This window comes from Protomyctophum parallelum, assembly GCF_964188405.1.
Source record: "Protomyctophum parallelum genome assembly, chromosome: 6".
Taxonomy (NCBI): Eukaryota; Metazoa; Chordata; class Actinopteri; order Myctophiformes; family Myctophidae; genus Protomyctophum; species Protomyctophum parallelum.
In genome coordinates this window covers 34180610-34204121 of record NC_139701.1, presented here as the reverse complement: position 1 = coordinate 34204121, position 23512 = coordinate 34180610, and the positions used below count along the sequence as shown (strand labels likewise).

Sequence of the window (23512 nt, the reverse complement as noted above, 5' to 3'; positions counted from 1 at the left end):
TGGCATACTGGCAGAAATGATACAGCACCTGGGACCTATCGCAAGGACCTGGCTTGTGGGGATGCTGAACACATGCATAGCACAGAAAACCATCCCTTCTGTTTGGAAAAAGGCTGGAGTAGTTGCAATCCCTAAACCTGGCAAAGACCCATTATCCCCGAAGAGCTACCGACCCATTTCCCTCCTCTGCATCACCTACAAGCTCTATGAGAGGCACTACAATTTCTGAACAGACTATATTTACATCAATATGTCTGGGTCCCCACCTACTCACTCAGGGTTGACGTGTCACACCTGCAGTGATGGGAGGGGCACCAAAATGTGGTATTTTGATTGTTTAATGGGGGCACTCCCTTAGTATAAAAGTGTATGTTTTGTGTACACATGACCTGATGAAGATCAAATGGATCGAAACGCTGTCAGTATTTCAACAAAGAACGTCTTTCTTATACCTGTGGTGTGCGGGCTCCATCCAATACCTACACCAGTTGTGATGCAACAGAGTTTGCTGTGACCGTTGTGAATTATGGGTGGTGTGGTTTTTGCCAAGACGGTGGGTTGTGGCCCATGCCTTCCTGCTGTTATTTGACATGTTGGTGTTCTCTATATCTTTTCGTCCTGGGCATGACGTTAAACTGTTCCGTTCGAGAGGACCAGCGACCCTCGAATGTAAACGGCCACGAAAGGAAATTATGTGTGTGTGAGGTGTTCTCTATAGGTTGGGTTTCAGGTGGTTGTATTGTAGTAGCTTGACATTTCTTGGAGGGCACTTTCAAGGACAGACTCAATCTTCTGGAAGTCTGCTTGTTGGGTCGTAATGCAGAGGTTGTCGGCGTAGATGAAATGCTGGCATTAGGCATTGGGTAGTGGCTGGTCGTTTGTGTAGATATTGAAAAGGAGGGGGGCGAGCACGCTACCTTGTTGGAGGCCGTTCTTTTGGGCTTTCCATTTACTCCTCTGGTCATTTAACTGGACATAGAAGCGCCTGTTGTTGAGGAGGCTTTTCCTGACCATTGTGCGGTGTTGGACAGTGTCGTAGGCAGCAGAGAGATCTCTGAATGCTGCTCCAGTTATTTGTTTCCCCTCAAACCCATCCTCAATGTGTTGGGTGAGGTTGAGCTCTGTCCAGCACAGGAGCGGCTGGGACGGAAACCAGCTTGGTCTTTAGTCAGCTTGGTATCTATGAGTGGCAACAAGGCGTTGGAGTAGCAGCTTCTCATATAGCCTTGTAGGTGATGCAGAGGGAAATGGGTCGGTAGCTCTTTGTGGATAATGGGTCTTTGCCAGGTTTAGGGATTGCAACCACTTTGGCCTTTTCCCAGACAGAAGGGATGGTTTTCTGTGCTATGCATGTGTTCAGCATCCCCACAAGCCAGGTCTTTGCGTTGGGTCCCAGGTGCTGTAACATTTCTGCCAGTAGGTCATCAATCCCTGCTGCTTTTCCGGGTTTCAACTTTCCCATTGCAGTTTCAAGTTCTTCTAGGTCGAAGGGTTTGGTTTGAGGGCTGGCTGATTGTGGTTGGTCTGATACCACTGTGCGATGGTATTCTCCTGTGGGTCGGTGGCGGTCTTGGTCACAACTGGTGGCCAACAGTTGTAACCAACACCGCCACCGACCCACATAGAATACCATCGCACAGTGGTATCAGACCAACCACAATCAGCCAGCCCTCAAACCAAACCCTTCGACTTAGAAGAACGTGAAACTGCAATGGGAAAGTTGAAACCCGGAAAAGCAGCAGGGATTGATGGCATACTGGCAGAAATGATACAGCACCTGGGACCTATCGCAAGGACCTGGCTTGTGGGGATGCTGAACACATGCATAGCACAGAAAACCATCCCTTCTGTTTGGAAAAAGGCTGGAGTAGTTGCAATCCCTAAACCTGACAAAGACCCATTATCCCCGAAGAGCTACCGACCCATTTCCCTCCTCTGCATCACGTCTTTCTTATACCTGTGGTGTGCGGGCTCCATCCAATACCTACACCAGTTGTGATGCAACAGAGTTGGCTGTGACCGTTGTGAATTATGGGTGGTGTGGTCTTTGCCAAGACGGTGGATTGTGGCCCATGCCTTCCTGCTGTTATTTGTCATTATGGTGTTCTCTATATCTTTTCGTCCTGGGCATGACGTTAAACTGTTCCGTTCGAGAGGACCGGCGACCCTCGAATGTAAACGGCCACGAAAGGAAACTGTGTGTGTGAGGTGTTCTCTATCATTTCATTCCAGACTTCACTGTCTATCTCCTGTGTTTTCCATTCATCTTGAGCGTTACACAGTCGTCTGATGTGCGGGGGGAGGTGCCGGCTAGCGCATAAAGGCACGGACGGGACAGGTGTTGTCTTGACCCATCCCGTGATGATGCGACAGGTGTCATTTAGGGCTGTGTCGACCAATTTGGTGTGACGTGATCGGCTCCAGCTTGAGCAGGCATACTCTGCTGTAGAGAAAGACAGGGCCATGGCAGTTGCACGGATTGTTTGTGGGTCTGCGCCCCACTTGGGAGTTCACTAGTTTTCACAGGATGTTATTGTGGGTGTTGACCGTGGCTTTTGTGTTCTCCAGGTGTTTTTTTGAAGAAGAGTGTCCTGTCCAGTGTAACTCCAAGATACATGGGGTGGGTATGGTTGCAGAGTTTGTGACCATCCCAAGTGACGCTCAGTTCTTTTCTCGCGTCTCGGTTCCTCAGGTGGAAGCTGCATAGTTGGGTTTGTGTGTCTTTCTTTTTCTGTCTTTCTTTCTTAGGACGGAGATCAAGGTAGACGCCATAGGAAGGCTCAACACTAGCCGATGCCCCTAGAGATCCATCCCAAAGCTTCCCTCAGGGAGCACAGCAAGCCAGCTAGCCAGCAAGCCTGCCCAGTCAGCCAACGCAGCCAGTCAGCTCCGCCAGTCAGCCAGTGTAGAAAGTCAGGCTGCCAAGCCAGAGCATATCAGCCCTTGCAGTCAGCCATTGCAGCCATACCAGCCTTGCTCAGTCAGCTCAGCCAGGCCTCTCTTGAGGCCTGGCTCTCTGTCTGCCTGGCCCGGTCTGCCCTGCCCTGCCTTGCAGCAACAGAACCAGCCTTTCTGGAAAGCCAGCCAGCTCAGAATGCGAGCTGAGCAAGCCAGTGCAGCAGCAAGCCCAGACTAGGTTACCGCAGCCTTACTGTGCAGCCACAGCCACTCAGTCTAGACCAGCAGGAGCTGGCCAGGCTCCAACCCTTGCAGCGCAGCCTTAGGCCGGACAGTCCCCCTGCCTGCACTTTGTTGCCTTCCTGGCCTGTCTGCCTGCCTAGGCGCCTCGGTCTTCCTGTCTGTCTGCCTTGGCCTGCCAGTCTGAAACTGGTTTAGACTAACTGCGTGCTTGCCAGCTGCGCTGGCTTGCTGAGCTCGTATTCTGAGCTGGCTGGCTTGCCAGCAAGGCTGGTTCTGTTGCTGCAAGGCAGGGCGGGGCAGACCGGGCCAGGCAGACAGAGAGCCAGGCCTCGAGAGAGGCCTGGCTGAGCTGACTGAGCAAGGCTGGTATGGCTACAATGGTTGACTGCAAGGGCTGATGTGTGCTGGCTTGGCAGCCTGACTTTCTACACTGGCTGACTGGCGGAGCTGGCTGGCTGCGTTGGCTGACTGGGCGGGCTTGCTGGACTCCCTGAGGGAAGCTTTGGGATGGATCTCTAGGGGCATCGGCTTGTGTTGAGCCTTCCAACGGCGTCTACCTTGATCTTCGTCCTAAGAAAGAAAGACAGAAAAAGAAACACACACACAAACTCAACTATGCAGCTTCCACATGAGGAAGGCAGGCAGGCACGCAGGCAGGCACAAGCTGCCTGCGTGCTTGCTTCGCCCTCCAGTTGCTGCTCCAGTTATTTGTTTTCCCTCAAACCCATCCTCAATGTGTTGGGTGAGGTTGAGCTCTGTCCAGCACAGGACGGGACGGAAACCAGCTTGGTCTTTAGTCAGCTTGGTGTCTATGAGTGGTATGAGGCGTTGGAGTAGCAGCCTCTCTTGTAGGTGATGCAGAGGAGGGAAATGGGTCGGTAGCTCTTTGAGGATGATGGGTCTTTGCCAGGTTTGGGGATTGCAACCACTTTGGCTTTTCTCCAGACAGAAGGGATGGTTTTCTGTGCCATGCATGTGTTCAGCATCCCCACGAGCCAGGTCTTTGCGTTAGGTTCCAGGTGCTGTATAATTTCTGCCAGTATGTCATCAATCCCTGCTGCTTTTCCGGGTTTCAACTTTACCATTGCAGTTTTGAGTTCTTCTAGGTCGAAGGGTTTGGTTTGAGGGCTGGCTGATTGTGGTTGGTCTGATACCACTGTGCGATGGTATTCTCCTGTGGGTCGTGGCGGTGTTGGTTACGACTGTTGGCCACCAGTTGTGATGCAACAGAGTTCGCTGTGACTGTTGTGAATTATGGGTGGCTCCCTGAGGTCCTTGATCGCCATTGGGTCCAACAGTGGTCATTGAAGCGTGCACACACATGCACACATGCACCTACACACACAGGGGCACATGCGTATGCACACCTGGACCTTTAAATGAACAACAACACAAAAACTAAGGCACTGGTGTCGGACTTCTGGTTTACCGGAACGGGGTTCAACTCCCTGCAGTGCCCTGCTCAATGTGTTGTATTTCATTCATTGGTCCATGGTCTCAGGTCATTGAGCGGCGCGCTATAGTGTGCGATTCTTCATCATTGTTGAGGATTTTTTAAAGGTGAAAATCAAGGAAAAGCAAAAGGCTATAGTCCATGGTCACGGACCGCATACTGGTCAAGGTCATTTATACTGGTGAAGATCATTTACTAGTCTTCTAAAGGTCATTTATACTGGTGAAGATCATTTACTAGTCTTCTAAAGGTCATTTATACTGGTCAAGGTCAATTACTAGTCTCATGAAGGTAATTTATACTGGTCACAGTCATATACTGGTCACGGTCATTTCTACTGGTGAAGGTCATTTATACTGGTCAAGGTTATTTGTACTTGTCAAGGTCATTTATACTGGTCAAGGTCATTTACTAGTCTTATTGAAGGTAATTTATACTGCTCAAGGTCATTGATATTGGTCAAGGTCATTAAGTGGCACGCTATAGTGCGCGATTCTTCATCATTGTTGAGGATTTGAAAAAAGGTTAAATTGCAGAAAAGCGAAAGGCTAAAGTCCATGGTCACGGAGGGCATACTATAGTATGTTGTTTTTCTTTTTTTTGGTGGTGTGCGGGCTCCATCCAATAACTACACCAGTTGTGATGCAATAGAGTTTGCTGTGACCGTTGTGAATTATGGGTGGTGTGGTCTTTGCCAAGACGGTGGATTGTGGCCCATGCCTTCCTGCTGTTATTTGTCATGTTGGTGTTCTCTATATCTTTTCGTCCTGGGCATGACGTTAAACTGTTCCGTTCGAGAGGACCGGCGACCCTCGAATGTAAACAGGTGTTGGGACAGGGTCAGGTGTTGTCTTGATGCATCCTATGATGATGCCACAGGTGTCATTTAGGGCTGTGTCGACCAATTTGGTGTGACGGGATAGGCTTGTAGGTGATGCAGAGGAGGGAAATGGGTCGGTAGCTCTTTGGGGATAATGGGTCTTTGCCAGGTTTAGGGATTGCAACCACTTTGGCCTTTTTCCAGACAGAAGGGATGGTTTTCTGTGCTATGCATGTGTTCAGCATCCCCACAAGCCAGGTCTTTCCGTTAGGTCCCAGGTGCTGTATCATTTCTGCTAGTAGGTCATCAATCCCTGCTGCTTTTCCGGGTTTCAACTTTCCCATTGCAGTTTCACGTTCTTCTAGGTCGAAGGGTTTGGTTTGAAGGCTGGCTGATTGTGGTTGGTCTGATACCACTGTGCGATGGTATTCTCCTGTGGGTCGGTGGCGGTGTTGGTTACGACTGTTGGCCACCAGTTGTGATGCAACAGAGTTCGCTGTGACCGTTGTGAATTATGGGTGGCTCCCTGAGGTCCTTGATCCCCATGGGGTCCAACAGTGGTCATTGAAGCGTGCACAGACATGCACAAATGCACCTACACACGCACAGGCGCACATGCGTATGCACACCTGGACCTGTAAATGAACAACAACACAAAAACTAAGGCACTGGTGTCGGACTTCTGGTTTACCGGAACGGGGTTCAACTCCCTGCAGTGCCCTGCTCAATGTGTTATATTTACATGGTTCATTGGTCCATGGTCTCAGGTCATTGAGCGGCGCGCTATTGTGTGCGATTCTTCATCATTGTTGAGGATTTAAAAAAAAGGTGAAAATCAAGGAAAAGCGAAAGGCTATAGTCCATGGTCACGGACCGCATACTGGTCAAGGTAATTCATACTGGTGAAGATCATTTACTAGTCTTATGAAGGTCATTTATACTGGTCAAGGTCATTTACTAGTCTCATGAAGGTAATTTATACTGGTCAGTCATATACTGGTCACGGTCATTTATACTGGTCAAGGTCATTTGTACTTGTCAAGGTCATTTATACTGGTCAAGGTCATTTACTAGTCTTATTGAAGGTCATTTATACTGCTCAAGGTTATTGATCAATATCAATGACCTTGATGACCCCAAGGTCATTAAGTGGCATGCTATAGTGCGCGATTCTTCATCATTGTTCACGATTTGAAAAAAGGTTAAATCGCGGAAAAGCGAAAGGCTATAGTCCATAGTCTCGGAGGGCATACAAAAATGTGTGGTGCTATACAGGCCGTTCTGGAAAATTTGGGACAGAGGTTCATCGTTGGCATCCAGGGAGTGTGTGTGCAAAATTTGGCATCGACCGGGTTAATGGTGCTGGAGATTAGCTGTTAACAAACTGACGGACACACACACACACACTCACTCAGAGTGCAAAACATACTCTATCCCCATGGCTTTGGCCTGGTGCCATACCGTTATTAATTATTGCCTACAATGTCAATTGTGAAATTACTTTACCGTTGCAATGCAACATTTACATTTCAACGAATGGACCTCGTAAAACAAAACAAAAACCAAGGCACTGGTTGTGGTACTTCTGGTTTACCGGAATGGGGTTCAACTCCCTGCAGTGCTCTGCTCAATTTGTTGTATTTACATGGTTCATTTTTATTTTCTGCTCATTGTGTTGCCTTTTCATAGATGATAACCCCCAGGTTCTTTAATGTGTTTGCACTCCCTACAGTTAGGTTACCAAGTCTATTTATTTATTATTTCTGTTCACTAGAACTAGAACCAATTACCAAAGTAGGCTTTCTAATGACACAACTCGCCTTTGTTTTTATGTGTAGCAAAAACGTTCTTTTTATTTACGCCAAAGAGTAGAGGCTGGTCTGCATTCATGCGAGCGGGGAAGTTTAGAGTAACATAGCTCTAAATGAAACGCATTAGAGCTATGGACCAGAGCTAGTAGTCATAGCACTTCATGGTATATGCATAGTTTATATAGTTTCATTATAGATATTAAACAGAGAGGACTGGAGTCAATTGGGTTATATTATGTTTAACACTAATTTGAAGCTGTCAAAATCTGACAGACTTCTGGCGGCCATGGCCACGCCCACCTTTTGGTAACGCCCACTTTCGGCCAAGCCCACAAAAAGGACCCCCCATGTAATTTGCCAGGCAGGCTCCACTCTCAGACAGATATTTGGCTCCGTCTTATGAGCTAATTTAGAATTTCCTGTCTGAGAGCTAGCTAATTTAAGACATCCGGTTGCCTTCAGAATAAAATAAGGTTATTTAATTCGTTAATTAAATAATTGTCAATGCCCCAAGGCACAGCACTTTTTTGAGCGTTGACCTCAGTAGAAGGTCTGCTGCCGTGAATTTTACACCTCTCCCACTTAGCGGAGAGTGGGGTGTGGTACAGGACATCTCCCCGAACGCGTGGGTATACTGCATCTACAAGTAGTACAAGATAAATTGAAACCATTGACACCTACTTCGATGGTTCAGTTGTCATCTATGCCGGGGAATTTAGCAGCTCTCATTCAAGTGTTTTTTCAAAATCCAGGTCACACATTTGATTGCAAAACAATCTGTGGTGTCACTCAACAACTAGTGAATAGCATCTTACTTGGCCTTAGGAATGCACAATGACCCATTAGATTTTATACACAAACTAGTAGTTTGGTTGAGTATGTGTGGTGTCCACACAGTTGTTCAAGCAAAACATACAGACATCTGTACATTCTGTGCCTGGACAGTTGAAAGCAATTAACAGAACAATAACGGAGGACAATTTGGAAGAAGATGATGATGATGTGGTTTTATGCAATGAAAGTCTAAATGACAATATGTGTGAAGCTATACCATTACCAATTCTAACATTTCTACAACAGACATCTGCTATCAAAAAATGTCACACACGGCTTGAAGAAGCAGCAGCGCAGGACTCAACATTTAGACGGAAACTTGAGAAATTCAATCTAGCCAACACATCAGTGTCATTAGTGTCTCAGAAATGTTCTAGGACAGAAGAATGCACCATATTAAACAGCTTTGTAGAATACACACTTCGGTCTCCTTTCCTTGGAGATGACCTGCTTTGCCTGAAAAGTCTTAGTCTGTATAGTTGTACTCAATGTGGTGACAAGGCCTTACCATCTACAAAGAACATGTCACAATTCATAGTGCAGCCACTTGACGTGTCACAAAAAGGCATCTTAGACACTATTGCACAAATATTACCTGCTCAATCTGAACAATGTGAAACATGTCAGCAGGAAAAGAGCTTATCAACATATGAAGTAATTAACAGCCCACAGACCTTACTTCTCCTGTTAAGAGCTGGCACAAAAATTCCAAAAACGTTCAATTTATCCTGTCTGTACCACCAAAATGAGTATGCTTTGACCAGTATGTGTGTATTTTTCGACAGGCCACCATATGCGTCATTGTACATCCTTAAAGATCATAAATGGCATATCTGGACAAATGAATCGAATGACACAGCAGGCTATACCTTTGATGCAAAGAACATCCGCTCGACAGCACACAAAGACAGTAGTCACAAGTAGTTTCTATGTCGTGTCATACGAGAAAATAAACAGTCGAGAAATAATCAAGTTTCGTCAGGACAAACAAATGCATAAATGCACAGACAGATGCAATCAACGCACACAAGTGACACCCATTCCAAAGCTAGAGGTAACTCCTTGACCTGACTTAGCTTGCGTAGAGAAAGTGATTTCATGTCAATGCCCCAAGGCACAGCACTTTTTTGAGCGTTGACCCCAGTAGAAGGTCTGCTGCTGTGAATTTTACACCTCTCCCGCTTAGCGGAGAGTGTGGTGTGGTAGAGGACATCTCCCCGAACGTGTGGGTATGTCCAGATAGTTGCCTCGCGGAGGCCTCTTTGTCCAGTGTCCATTCTGGGTCCGGAAACGGTACTTTTTTCAGCGTTGACCACAGTAGAAGGTCTGCTGCTGTGAATTTTACACCTCTCCCGCTTAGCGGAGAGTGGGGTGTGGTACAGGACATCTCCCCGAACGCGTGGGTATGTCCAGATAGTTGCCTCGCGGAGCCGTCTTTTGTCCAGTGTCCATTCTGGGTCCGGAAACGGTACTTTTTGTCAGCCTTGACCCCAGTAGAAGGTCTGCTGCTGTGAATTTTACACCTCTCCCGCTTAGCGGAGAGTGTGGTGTGGTAGAGGACATCTCCCCGAACGTGTGGGTATGTCCAGATAGTTGCCTCGCGGAGGCCTCTTTGTCCAGTGTCCATTCTGGGTCCGGAAACGGTACTTTTTGTCAGCATTGACCCCAGTAGAAGGTCTGCTGCTGTGAATTTTACACCTCTCCCGCTTAGCGGAGAGTGGGGTGTGGTACAGGACATCTCCCCGAACGCGTGGGTATGTCCAGATAGTTGCCTCGCGGAGCCGTCTTTTGTCCAGTGTCCATTCTGGGTCCGGAAACGGTACTTTTTGTCAGCCTTGACCCCAGTAGAAGGTCTGCTGCTGTGAATTTTACACCTCTCCCGCTTAGCGGAGAGTGTGGTGTGGTAGAGGACATCTCCCCGAACGTGTGGGTATGTCCAGATAGTTGCCTCGCGGAGGCCTCTTTGTCCAGTGTCCATTCTGGGTCCGGAAACGGTACTTTTTGTCAGCATTGACCCCAGTAGAAGGTCTGCTGCTGTGAATTTTACACCTCTCCCGCTTAGCGGAGAGTGTGGTGTGGTAGAGGACATCTCCCCGAACGTGTGGGTATGTCCAGATAGTTGCCTCGCGGAGGCCTCTTTGTCCAGTGTCCATTCTGGGTCCGGAAACGGTACTTTTTTCAGCGTTGACCACAGTAGAAGGTCTGCTGCTGTGAATTTTACACCTCTTCCGCTTAGCGGAGAGTGGGGTGTGGTACAGGACATCTCCCCGAACGCGTGGGTATGTCCAGATAGTTGCCTCGCGGAGCCGTCTTTTGTCCAGTGTCCATTCTGGGTCCGGAAACGGTACTTTTTGTCAGCCTTGACCCCAGTAGAAGGTCTGCTGCTGTGAATTTTACACCTCTCCCGCTTAGCGGAGAGTGGGGTGTGGTATAGGACATCTCCCCGAACGCGTGGGTATGTCCAGATAGTTGCCTTGCGGAGCCGTCTTTTGTCCAGTGTCCACTTTATAAAGTCCATGCACTCCAGTGAATAGCATTTATCCATTTAGATAACTTTATTATTATTATTATAAGGATTTAATTACTTATTCTTACACAGAAACATAATGTGTGTCTTATAGCATCATATAGCATAATTTAAATGCTCAATTTGTAGTTTTAATGTGCAAATTAAACTTTTTTTCAATACTCTAGAGGGTACTCTTATTTTGAAGAGATCGTCCACCGGAAGTCTTAAATTAGCTCACTAGATTAGCTCACTAGACGCTGCCCAGTTACTGTTGTGTTAGCATTGGCAAGCTAACGGTTAAGTTGTGTCGTGTGGTGGCAAATCACAATCAAACTGCTGTCCCCGATCTATTCACCATGTCTGCTAAACTAAACGCACTGCATAGTGACTCGTACGTTGATATAAGTCAATACAGAGACCAGCATTTTAAGGTAAGTTGGGAATATAAATGATTGTTACTTCAACATTAACGTTCAACGCCGGGTGATGCTTACGAGATTCGAGCTATAGCTATCCATCTATGCTTTTCTCAATAACGTTACGATAACATGTATTATTATGCTTTTTCTTTTCTCAATTCAATCAAAACTAAATTAAGTAGTGTATGTACGTGTCGTGTACGATGCTAAGGAAATAGAAATGATGTGTACAACAGAGCTGCTATAATAGCCCAGCTTGTGCAAAGTTGTGCACAAATAAAATAGCAGCTGTTTTTCAAACATGTTTTAAATGTAATTGCTCTGTTTGTGTACGGCCGGGACAGTGTTTGTAAAAATGTTCCCCCAAAAAACTCTCTCTCTCGTGTGTATTGTATTACAAAGGGTAACCGGTATGATCAGGAGAAGCTGTTGAAGGGGAGTAACACTCTGTATGTGGGGAACCTGTCCTTCTACACCACTGAGGAACAGGTATGCTATGCTGTTTAGCCCCGTTTGGAACGTCACCCTCCACCATAACTCACCAACATTGCAGCTGTATGGCAATTGGCAAGGTTGAATTATATATATATATATATATATATATATATATATATATATATATATATATATATATATATATATACATATATATATATAAAACTTTTTTTTCCCCCATTTACTGATAATAAGGTTTATGAGCTGTTCTCCAAAGCTGGAGATGTAAAACGCATCGTCATTGGTCTGGATAAGGTGAAGAAGACTGCCTGTGGGTTCTGCTTCGTTGAGTATCCTTTCATCAAGCTTGCAGTAAATTAAAGGTGCTGTAAGTGAGGTTTTACTACTAGGTCTTAAACAAAACTATTGTGTATATATAGCTATATTTTGCTTTAGCATGTTCAGTAACGGGTCTCTCCCCCAGTCTCTCCAGCTATTTTAATTAATTAATAGAAAATACATTTTCAGGTGGGACACCAATTCTAGGGGAGAGAGAACCAATTTATCGTCTTCAATTTTAGTATTCCGAATTCCTATTCATAAAGTAGCTTAATTCTTTTACATATTTTATTTATACAGACTTAAGCAAGTCAGAACCAGGTTAGTACTAATGATTGAAGTCATACTGTAGACCAGTGGTTCTCAAGCCTTTCAGGCCGTGCTGCTGCTCAAAATAATCATATTTGAACTGGGGACCCCACACCTCAACAAGCACTTGGAATTGTAGGACTTGAGGCATTATATTCTGTTTGACTCGGTTCTTTAGATCGGCTATTTTCAAACATTTTCCCTCATATTATTTGACAGCTGACCAGTTTTCAGTATAGTTTGTTTACTTTTGATGCAGTGGTGGTTTCTCTTTCTTTCTTTCTTTTGGTATTAATTGTGGATTAGATTGTATTTCATTAATCCTAGAGAAGACCTGGGCTGGCCGAGCGGACCAGGCACATAGGCTGGTAATCCAGCCTGACAGTGTGTCGCGGGTTCGAGTCCCAATCCCGGCGACCTTTGCTGTGTCCCTGTTCCTGTCAAACTACTGTAATCTATCAATAAAGGCAAAAAGCCCCAAAAATATCTGGGGAAGAAAAAAAAAAGAATCCTAGAGAAAACCGTAGACATGATCCCTTAACCCCTGCTCTGCCAGATACTACTCACGTGCAGATTCGGAACATGCCATGCGGTTTGTTAACGGGACGAGGCTGGACGACCGCATCATTCGGACAGACTGGGATGCTGGATTTAAAGAGGGAAGGCAGTATGGCCGTGGCAAGTCTGGTGGACAGGTGAGGAATCTTATTTTCTCTTGTTATTTTGATTATCTTTGTCTATAAATTCCTCCAAATCTATGTGTGCGTATGTCTATCCTCTCTCAATCTATCTACATCACACTTGTGTGTGTATTGCTGAAGTGCAGGGTGCGAGCTTACTCAGATTGATCGAGGGATTTGAGTTTTGTTTTAATTTATTTCCACAAATAAAACTGCAACGGTAACATTATTAAAAGACAGGTGAGAAAGGAAACCTGTGTGTGTGTGTGTGTGTGTGTGTGTGTGTGTGTGTGTGTGCATTATATGGTAGAAGCAAGTGGAGAGCCTCGATTCATCAGGATCAGGCTGGCCCTCAATCTAATTCTATGTTTTAAAGTTACTGAGTGAAGGCAGTAATTGTATGTATTCCTAATTCCAGAGTAAAAAACCTCTATTTAATGGAGAACTAACTCTTAGGCTAAAGCGAGGATGGAGATTATAGGATTGTCTAGTGCTGCTATAATCATGAACAACCGAAGTGAATGGAAAGTACCCTAGACAGTACTATTCAACATTTATAACAAAATGGATAATAATCATGTAACATGTTTATACATGGGATTGTTAATTTCAATACATTTTTAAACATCTGGCACAGTGGCACTACATATTTATTATGGTAATTGCCTATTTATGAAAATTATATACTGTAGAATAGATAAACTTAAATGGATATCTACCCCTCTGAAATCTTAATTGTGTAGCGAAAATACAAGGTTGACTCCGCTCGTACGCCAGTTCTCATGCATGTCTCGCCCAGGCGTTTGTTTCTTCTTTGAAAACAAACCGCTTGTGGTCTCAGAGGATATGGTGACGGGGTGCATACTTAGTTTAGACTAGTCATTGGTTAGACATGGGTTAAGGTTAGGTTTAGGTGTGCTGCCCCGTGGGAGGTTAGGTTTAGGGTGAGGGTTTCAGAGTAGTTGTAGGACTAATGACTGGTCTAACCAATGACAATGTCTAACCAAGTACTGTCTAACTCGTACTGCCCTCTAATGTGTGAGTGGGCCACGATTTTTCAATTACTTTTTGCATTTATTTTTAATTTCTTTGGAAAATGACAAATAAAGATCCATAAAAAAAAAGCATCTTCTGCTCATGCATTCTTCTCACCCTTTTCACCCCTAAAGGGCTCAACATAGTAAATGTTTTGAGGGTCGGGGTGAGAAACGCCCATACTTGTTATGCCTACGTTTCAAACTTTTATTTATGTTCATTGTTTCAGTGATAACTTAACCTATACCTATACACCATTCATCCACTAGATGGCAGTTGTAAACGGAGTTCCCCAGTCATTTTCAGCATCATAACATTTGATGGGGGGGTTAGGACTGGTTCAATCTCCTCCCAGCTGTTCTTGGTCAGGGCCTTTACCATCTTAGAGCTGAATATTGATATCCAAGGACTTGTTTGCAAAGCTGTTCTTAGCATCTTGCTGTTGTCATATTGACAGCCGTTCAGTGTTGCTACGTATGTGCACCATGTCACTTCACCTACTCTTTCTTGAAGAAAGAGGGTGCTCGGGACAAGAGGATATTTTTCCCTCTACTGCCCAAAACTACTACCCGTGGAGACGGGTGGTACTGTGCACGTTGACTGTACGTCGGGTCCGTCGGATTGACTGCAGCCGGCAAGTGAACGGAGATAAAATTGCACGGACAAAACCTGAGAAATCTCTCCCCCTCCGATCCTGCTGTCGCCCCGCAGATCTTATGTCAGAGTATACATGAGGACGGGAACACCTTTTGGTATTATGTTATACTTTACCTTATTTTTTTTAATTGTTAATGTGCTGCAAATCTTTGAATATATATTCTTTCAGAGCCAACATTTTTAACTAAATATTTGCTTCTGGGTGTCCCTGGAACTACATATTTTCAGATGGGAGTCGGTGGCCAAATACAGATAATTCCGGGGGTCCTTGATGTGAAAAAGGTTGAGCACCAGTAACATAGAAACATAGGTTTTGGATTTAGAAGCCTTTTTTTATTTATTTTTTTAGAATCGGCCTCAGGTCTAAATGGGTTAACCAGTTTGCATTCCTGTATCTGAACTTTGTTTCCGTATGCAGGTAAGAGATGAGTACCGTCAGGACTACGACCCGGCCAGAGGAGGCTATGGTAAAATAGCATCGCAGCAAAGAGTCCCAGACGTTCGCAACAGCTTTTAGACACACGGCACTCTTAATTGGACAGAAAGCCCAGCCCTGCATTCATCAGCTCTCCAACAGCATGATACCACAGTTTGCCTGGCCTAATGCTGCTGCTTTATTTGGACCAACCGAGCTTGCAAGACATTATATGGTGATGACTTCCACTGGAGAATATCGTTTTTCCTCCTTCTTGTCCCTCCTCCTTTCCTCCTTCAATCCCACCCCTGCCAATCGTTACACCGTTGTACAGATGTTATTGCTACACCCTTTTTTCTTTTTTTAATGACAGGATAGCCTTGCTTCTAGAAATACCAGAGCCAAAATGGTTCAGTGATTAACGTTGTGGCAGTTTGGGATTTACTTCTGTCAGAGATCAAGGATAATGCCACCAGACAAAATTGTTTTGTAGCATCTCTCTCTTTATGTTCAATTTTAAAGTTTTAATTTTTTTGGTAAGGGAAGAAGAAAGGATTGCAGTTGTCTGTGATTTTCTTTTACATGTGTATATATGCATATACATTGTTTAAAAAAAAATAAAAACAGATAAGAAAACGGGTCAAACTGTGACCTAGTTGCCAAAACCTTTGTTTGCTGCATGTGCCTCCTTTTGCAGAGCAAGATCAACTTTGTGATTTGAGTCAACATGCTGATTTATATACTACGGTTGTGGTATATACTGTCAATAATACAAATTATAGGAGGAAGGAAATTATAGGAGGAAGTCTGAGGTAGAGCACAAAAGAAAGGTGAACGCCAGAACATCTAGTCCCCCATTGGTTTGAGGTTAATTTATCACGCAGCTGTGCGTGCACTAATATTATGGATGTCATGTTCTGCCTCAGCAAAACCACACAGGTCCCTCTTCTAATTTACACCAGCACGCCTTCCACTTACTTTAAATCTGTTTCTCCAACTAAACTTTCCCCCTGCATTTCCCTCACTCTACCTTTTGGACAGCAGTCAGCATTATATAGATCTAGCAATAGATCATTACCCCATTTGAACCTGAAGGCACTGAAGGCACTGATGCATAAACAATACCATTGCTGTGGTGTTAAATCAGGTGAATTGCTATTAATTATCGCAAACACTCCTTCAGCAGACCATCTGTAGCAGCCATTTATATAACCTGATGACTAAACAACGTCCAGGGTTTCGGTGATTGGGAGACTGCGATTTCATTATAACGAGTAATTCAGTTCTCCACAATGCCTTTCTTTTTGGCATCTACACTACACCTTGAGGAATGTTGTTAAAGCTTGCTTGTCCATCAAGAGGATGAGTTAGAAAATGATAGCTTCACATTTTGTGGGAAATGAGATGCTTAACCTCGTGCTGTGAATTGAGGATAAGCATTACAGTCAGTCTAGGCCTGATTAGGAAGACTTCTTTGTCGGAATTCAGTAGGAAGCTTAGCCTGGCGCCAGCCCTGAATCGCTAGCCAGTAGCCACTAAGAAAATATATTCTGGCGATTCAGAACAGGTGGTGAAAGGGCCCTTGTTTTTCAGAGTTCTGTTGTATATATTATCCTGTTATTACATCAGCCATGATAGTAATATGAAAAGTGACATAGTATTAGATTTCTGAGCTGCAGGCAGGGCTACTCCTGCTACATTCATCTCCCTTTGACCTGCTCCCAATGTAACCACCTTATTTGTTATTATTTGGCCAATGTTTGACCAGTTTTAAAGTATATAGTTTGATTACTTTTGATGGTCTTTTTTTAAGGTATTAAAGGGGACTTAATAATAATAATAAAACTTTATTTGTATAGCACCTTTCATGACAGAAAAGCAAGGCAACGACAGTAATGCAATACAGTGAGGACATGAATAACAAAAACTAAAATAAAAACAACTAAAAGATCAATTAAAAGCAATGTTGTAGAAGTGGGTCTTGAGCTGAGCTTTAAAAATGTCTACAGAGGCTGCCTGACGAAGGTACAGAGGGAGCTTGTTCCATGCCGACGGCCCGTAGAAGCAAAAAGCTGCTTCCACGTATTTTTTAGTTGCCATTTTTTTAGGCAAAGCGAGCAGGCCAGCAGTGGAAGACCTTAGCGGGCGGTTTGGGACATATTTAGGCAGGCAGTCATGCCTGCAAAACTGGAGTAATATGTTCTCTCATCTTAGTTCTAGTTAAAACTCTGGCTGCTGCATTTTGGACAAGTTGTAATCTGTCAGTTGTTTTCTTAGGCAGTCCTGAAAAAAGTGCATTGCAGTAATCAAGCCGAGAAAAAACAAAGGCATGGATTAGTGTTTTTGCATCGTCCAAGGACACATAGGCTCTGATTCGTGCAATATTTCTAAGGTGAAAAAAGGCAATCTTGGTAACATGATTAATGTGTGAATTAAAATTCAATTCGGAATCGATAATAACCCCCAGGTTCTTTACTGTACTGTTACTTTCTACAGTCAGGTTGCCAAGTCTGCTTAATGTGTTCTTTCTGCTCACTAGAACCGATTATGAGAACTTCTGTCTTATCCTCATTTAGCTTGAGAAAGTTCTCACTCATCCAACATTTGATGCTAGACAGGCAGGTAAGCAGCGGGTCTAAAGCACAGGGATCATCTGGAGCCACAGAAAGATATAATTGGGTATCATCAGCATAGAAATGAAAATTGACTCTGATTGGCAATGAGTTTGCCCAATGGCAGTATGTACAAGGAGAAAAGCAGAGGGCCAAGAATCGAGCCCTGTGGAATACCAGAACTGATGTCGTGTTTGTCTGAGTCAAACTCGGCTAGATTGACAAAGTAACTTCTGTTTGATAGGTAGGAGGAAAACCAGGACAGGGCCGTACCAGACAGGCCTATCCAGTGCCAGACGCTGTATTAAGCGTTATTCATAGTCTGGATTTTCGGTGGTGAGGTGACCACCGAACTACAACATGACGTCACGAGCCGCGGTGAAGAGCAAACCACCGCCCCAGCCCTTCTCAAAGTTTTTAGTCTTTACTCACCACCGCTTTCCAGTCTGGAAATCCAGACTATGAATGAGCCTTTAAAGTGTCACTTCACTGTCGTCTGGGGACCCCCCCTTGGGGGTTCCTGACCCACAGGTTGAGAACCACTCAACATGCTTATTGTATCGTGCTGTCTCTGCTGTAGTGTTCTGTCCATTTGTCTCCCCCCTGCAGTCCCCCTCTCTGTTTATCTGTCCATCTCTCCTTAATGGATGAGAAATGTTTTTTGTTCAGATCAGCACATACTCCTATCAACAGGAGGTTTGAGCTACAGTAACAGACGGTAACCGTGTGGTGGGATTTGGCAGAGAACAAGCAGGTAATTATATTTCTGATGGAAACTTAATTTGAATGTTGGGAATGTTGCCTATGGCAGTTTCAAATCCATTAAAAGTAGCTGAACTTGCTGAAGAGCAGGAAATTATGTTATTACCAATTAATGGGAAATGTGTTATTAGAATCGCCTAATTGGGCCCAGGCCGTAGCGTAACGGTCTGGGCACCGGACTGGTAATCCAGTCGCAGTGTGCCGCGGGTTCGACTCCCGGACCCGACACGGCCTTTACTGCATGTCATCCCCCATCTCTCTCCCGTTTCCTGTCAGCCTACTGTCTGTCCCTTCAAAAATCAATAAATAATAAAAGCCGCAAAAAGAATATCTTAAAAAAAAAAAAAAGAATCGCCTAATTGTCACAATGCACAGAAGTAATGTCTTTTCACATGTTTGGACATGTGAAAGTGCTCTGTGGTTTTATAAAATGATTGCTACTGCTTCATATAGCTAGATTCTGTGACCAGACTGGGTTATCATCCTAAAACCTGAGGTGCTATGCTCCATTACAATGGTGTCACGCACTGAATGTTTGACACGGCGTCTATATGGCGTGTTGTGAGCTTATAAATCGTATACAGGTGACGATTTATACTTTGTATGACGAAGTATAAATCAGGCTTATAGTTTACGCCATTTTGTGCAGTGGTCCATCATCCATGTAGAGGTTGCTGACTTGCTGTCTGTTCGGATATAGCAGGTTTACTGCTTTCTGTGCTTTAACACCTCTCGATGTCAGACTATAGTGAAACCCTCAAACTGAAGCGTCCCCCTCTAGAAGCATTTGGTTCAGCTGAGCTGCCAGTCACAGCCAATGGGGTGGAATTGTTCAGGGTCATTACAGGTCTGAGGCATCATGGTGTTTGGTGTGAAGTGTTCTGCCTAATATCACGCTTCACAACACGCTCAAGAGTTCCTCAAGAGCTTAATCTCAGCCCTAACACCACAGTACAGACATTTGTCTTGTCCATTCACAGAAGCCTCTGCCTTCCAAACCAACCGGCACCTGGCATATACCAATCTGTTTCATTCCCATATGTATTAAAAACAGTATCGTTGAAAACACTCGTCTGAATTGCAGTTCACCACCTGCTGTGTTCATCAATCATGCCAAGCGTAATTGAACACAATTACGCAATATTTCTCAGTCTGTTTCAACTACCATTGTACATTTCCTTTCTCTGATTGATTCCCTCTCTTCCCTTATGTGCTGGTTGACCCGGAAAACCTAATATTAAACCTAATACGAGGCAACAGCAGGGAAACGGCCCCTTTGATTCCCTCTAGTGACTTGACATTAAAATGGATCCTACAGTATAGTATCTCTCTTTCTCTCACGCGCTTTTTCTTCGCTCTTTGCTATCTCTGCAAGAAGTGTTCCATCAACCACTTCAGAATAGTGAGATGAGATGATCACCCATCAGTGATTTCAGTAGATTCGTTTTAAGAGGTAGCAACAAGAATACAAGATGTTGGTGCAGTGCAGAAACTGAGCATCCATATACGAGAGTTCATTTTTTTAATTTAATGTCTGATAACTGGACAAATGAAGTAAACACCCAGACTGAAATAAATAGATGTGATGTGATTCAGCATCACATAAGGACATCCTCCGGAGCAAACTAAACTGCATGGGGTGCTACAGCAGTTTTACTGCAGTGTTAACACTTCAAATGGTTTGATCTAGATATGACATATGTCCTTTAAATCTAGTATTTAAAAATGACAATGACAAAAAACTATTTGGGCTGTCCAAGTATATACTCGAGCACACATTGTTATTATAAACTTCCAGAAGTCCAAGTTTATTTTCAAATCTATCCTGTTGAAGATAAGATTACTACTAAAAATTATAATATAAATTAGAACACTTACATTTGTATTTGTTGAGTAAACTCCTGTGTTAATTCATCTATTTGTAACTACTAACTATGTGTACAAATAGAAATATGGGCCCATTTGGTTTCATTTGTACGCTATAGACAGTAGTAGTAGTACACAGGATTTTACTTTGTAGTCTCTGCTTCGTCATGTTGGCTCCATGGTGAGATCAGGCACATTCCTGCCTCTTGAGTCTCTGCTGCTTCACCATGTACCGGATGACAGGAAGGAAGGACCCCCCCCCCCCCCCCCCCTTGTAGAGTGGATATGCCGCTGCCACCAGCAGCAGCCACCTCTGTGATCACCTCACAGCCCCGGCTGCCTGGATGAACACACTGCAGGCAGCCACCTCTGTGACCACCTCACAGCCCTGGCTGCCTGGATGAACACACTGCAGGCAGCCACCTCTGTGATCACCTCACAGCCCTGGCTGCCTGGATGAACACACTGCAGGCAGCCACCTCTGTGATCACCTCACAGCCCTGGCTGCCTGGATGAACACACTGCAGGCAGCCACCTCTGTGACCACCTCACAGCCCTGGCTGCCTGGATGAACACACTGCAGGCAGCCACCTCTGTGACCACCTCACAGCCCTGGCTGCCTGGATGAACACACTGCAGACTAGTCTGGTCTGGCCTGATCATGTCACGCTTCTGATGATTAATGACCGGAGTCCTGGGGGGGCCAGTGTCGCCTCTGAATTCATGTTGAGCTCGGCTGTCAGCCACCAACTTCTCAGGAATCACGACCTATAGGTAATAACCATCCCTCAACCTGTCTGTATGCACATTTTGTCTGTGTGTGTGTGTGTGTGTGTGTGTGCGCCCCTCCGTCTAACTGCCTCTGTCTGCTTGTTCTGCTTATGTAGGCCTACATACTTCGTGTGCATATTCATATTTATTAATTATAACCACAAAAAGTATTTACATGTAGAAGACTCATCATCATGATCATTAACTTGGTCATTATGCCATCTAATCATCTACTGTTTGTCTGATAACACCATGCCAAATAATCTGCAAGTTCTCTGCTTTTCACATTGTCATGCTTTCATACACAGAGCTACTGCTTTGTTCCATCTCAAAGGTTGGGCTCTGATGAAGTTCATCTCAGCAATCTTTTAATTAAGAAACTGAATTACATTTGTGGATTAATTAAGAGTTTTCATCCACTACTAACCTACAGATAGATCATGGGGGGAAAGACAACTGAGCAATCTATGTATTTGCAGCTATGGTGAAATGCATTCTTCCAGTACAGAGCCTTGATCAATGGAATACCTTGGAGGGTATTATCTTACTGCGCTAAATGGATCTCATGTGTATCACACAGGGCGAATGACAGTAATGCTTATGGCAGGCACTCACATATGTAATTAATTCCAGTAAAATGGAAGGGAAAAGTGCTATTTCTATGATTGCATACACACTAGGGAAAGTGGTAAAAGGCTTCAGGTCAGACAACCCAGTTAACAACAAGCATACAACATTGACTAAAATCAAACTGTTGTTGCTGCTTTGTATTGTACACACATGGTTTTAAATGGTTTATTCTGACTTTCTGAAGAAATGTTCAATGTCTTGGTCATGAGATTTACTTTGTGTGACAAAAAAGCTCTTTATGGCTAATTGACTTAATTTAAGCCTACTCCAGTGTACAAACTTAAGGTGTCACTCGCTGAAAATGGCATATCTACATCGTGTTTCATCCACGACGTGTTGCAAGCTTCAAAGCTTGTAGATCGCCTATTTTTGGCAGGTGACACCATTATAGTCAGTGGGGACCTCATGTATTTTGTATTGTCTTGGTGTTATGTGCTCTGTGTTGTTTTTTATGCAAGTATAGCGGAAAGAATTAGAGCAACACAAAATGTTTAATAAATCATAGTATGGCATGGAGTGTTTGTGTTGTAACAGCAGGCTGTGTTGATCTGGTCAGTAATATAAAATGATTGGGCCTGTTTGATGATCCAAAACAGTGACATGGATGGGGAGGCTGGCTGCATGCTGCTAATGGGAAGGTTTCAACGCTAATCCAGATGAAAGATGAAAACAAATCCTACTTGTATCTCTTGTTTGTGCTATGTGTTCTGACCCTGTTTGAGGCTGTTTCATAAATCAAGGCTCAACCTCCTGTGAGGTTATGTTTCAATTTATCTGAACTTGGTGGCAGGGCATAAGCATAAATTGCAGTAGTCCATCAAGTTTGCAGTTTTGACCATCAAGACAATAACAGAACTTAAATCTCAATTGTTTTTGACAATTATTTTGGGGCCCACTTGCAATATCCGCGCAGCCCACTAATTGGCCCTGGCCGACAGGTTGAGAATCACTCATGTGGTTGGTTTACCTTGCCAGCCAGATACTCTGCTTTAGAAGTAAAATAAGTTACTGTAGTGTATTTTATGATGAATCAGATAATCCCAATGTTGTGTATTCTGGTCTAACAGGCATACACAGTATGCTATGCCCCCTCCTGTGACCCTCTTAATTAAAAAACATTGTTAGTGTAAGATGGGTGTGGTGTGACCACATCTGGTATTAAAAACGGCTAAATGTTAAATTCTTTGCATGCATTACCATGCATTCATTTATTTGATTTGATTAATTAAGTCTAGCCCTGATTTAATTAAAAGCTGAATATGTCCATGCAGGTTTTAATTGTCTGAGTTAATGACTCCCTCTATTGGTGAGTCTGACACACTGCAGACAGCCGTCTCAAGTCCACTTATCAATTCTGATAATGCCAGGTCTCTACACTCAGTACACTGTAAGGTCCAGGTTTCATTCTAATAATTATCTATACTCCCTGCACTGTATAGATTAAGGTCCAAGCTGTCTCCACACTAATATATCTCTTGCCCTAGAATAATCAATTCTAAATCTGATTTGAATAAATATAATATAATATAAATTTGAATACTAAAAATGTGCGATGTGGTGTAGGTGTTGGATATGTAGGCCGCTTTCCCACCAGGAAGTGCCATGATTGTGAAGTTTGTGAACACATTATGTTGGATGATAGTAGGGAATATTGGAAGTGTGGATGCAATCCTTGAGGAGGGCAGCCTCATTAAATCTGACTGAGTGACAGGCTGACAGCAACTCTATCTTGTACTCTCTCCCTTTCGCACTCACTTGACTCCAATAGTTGTTCATATGAGACACAGTCCTTTATATTCTATGTAATATTAATTACAGACTATATATGTTTTGGTGTACCAGTATTTTGTACGTTTTTCAACTTATTGCTCAGGAGTATGGCCTTGAAACGTCATGTCCAAATGGCTTTGGAGCATGAGCCAGTGTGAAGACTTTTTTTTTTAGACCCCTTTTATTGAACACTGAATGAGAATATAGAGCAATTGAGCCGTTATTTATTGAACACCTATTTGAG

At 44.0% G+C, this 23512-nt stretch overlaps 1 protein-coding gene across 1 annotated transcript; it reads left to right on the top strand.

The window, feature by feature from the left end:
• The first annotated feature begins 10850 nt into the window (after positions 1 to 10850).
• ncbp2 (nuclear cap binding protein subunit 2) lies at positions 10851 to 15522 on the top strand. The gene is made up of 5 exons (XM_083767926.1): positions 10851 to 10999; positions 11390 to 11476; positions 11678 to 11772; positions 12627 to 12765; positions 14861 to 15522. The coding sequence occupies exons 1-5, from the start codon at positions 10925 to 10927 to the stop codon at positions 14957 to 14959; spliced, it is 495 nt and encodes a 164-aa protein (XP_083624052.1). The 5' UTR covers positions 10851 to 10924; the 3' UTR covers positions 14960 to 15522.
• Positions 15523 to 23512: the final 7990 nt, after the last annotated feature.

Excerpts from the sequence above, each read along its gene's own strand:
- ncbp2 (XM_083767926.1), top strand. The coding sequence starts at position 10,925 with ATGTCTGCTAAACTAAACGCACTGCATAGTGACTCGTACGTTGATATA. Across the intron at positions 11,000-11,389 it reads ACAGAGACCAGCATTTTAAG|GGTAACCGGTATGATCAGGA; the intron begins GTAAGTTGGGAA and ends TGTATTACAAAG. Across the intron at positions 11,477-11,677 it reads TCTACACCACTGAGGAACAG|GTTTATGAGCTGTTCTCCAA; the intron begins GTATGCTATGCT and ends ACTGATAATAAG.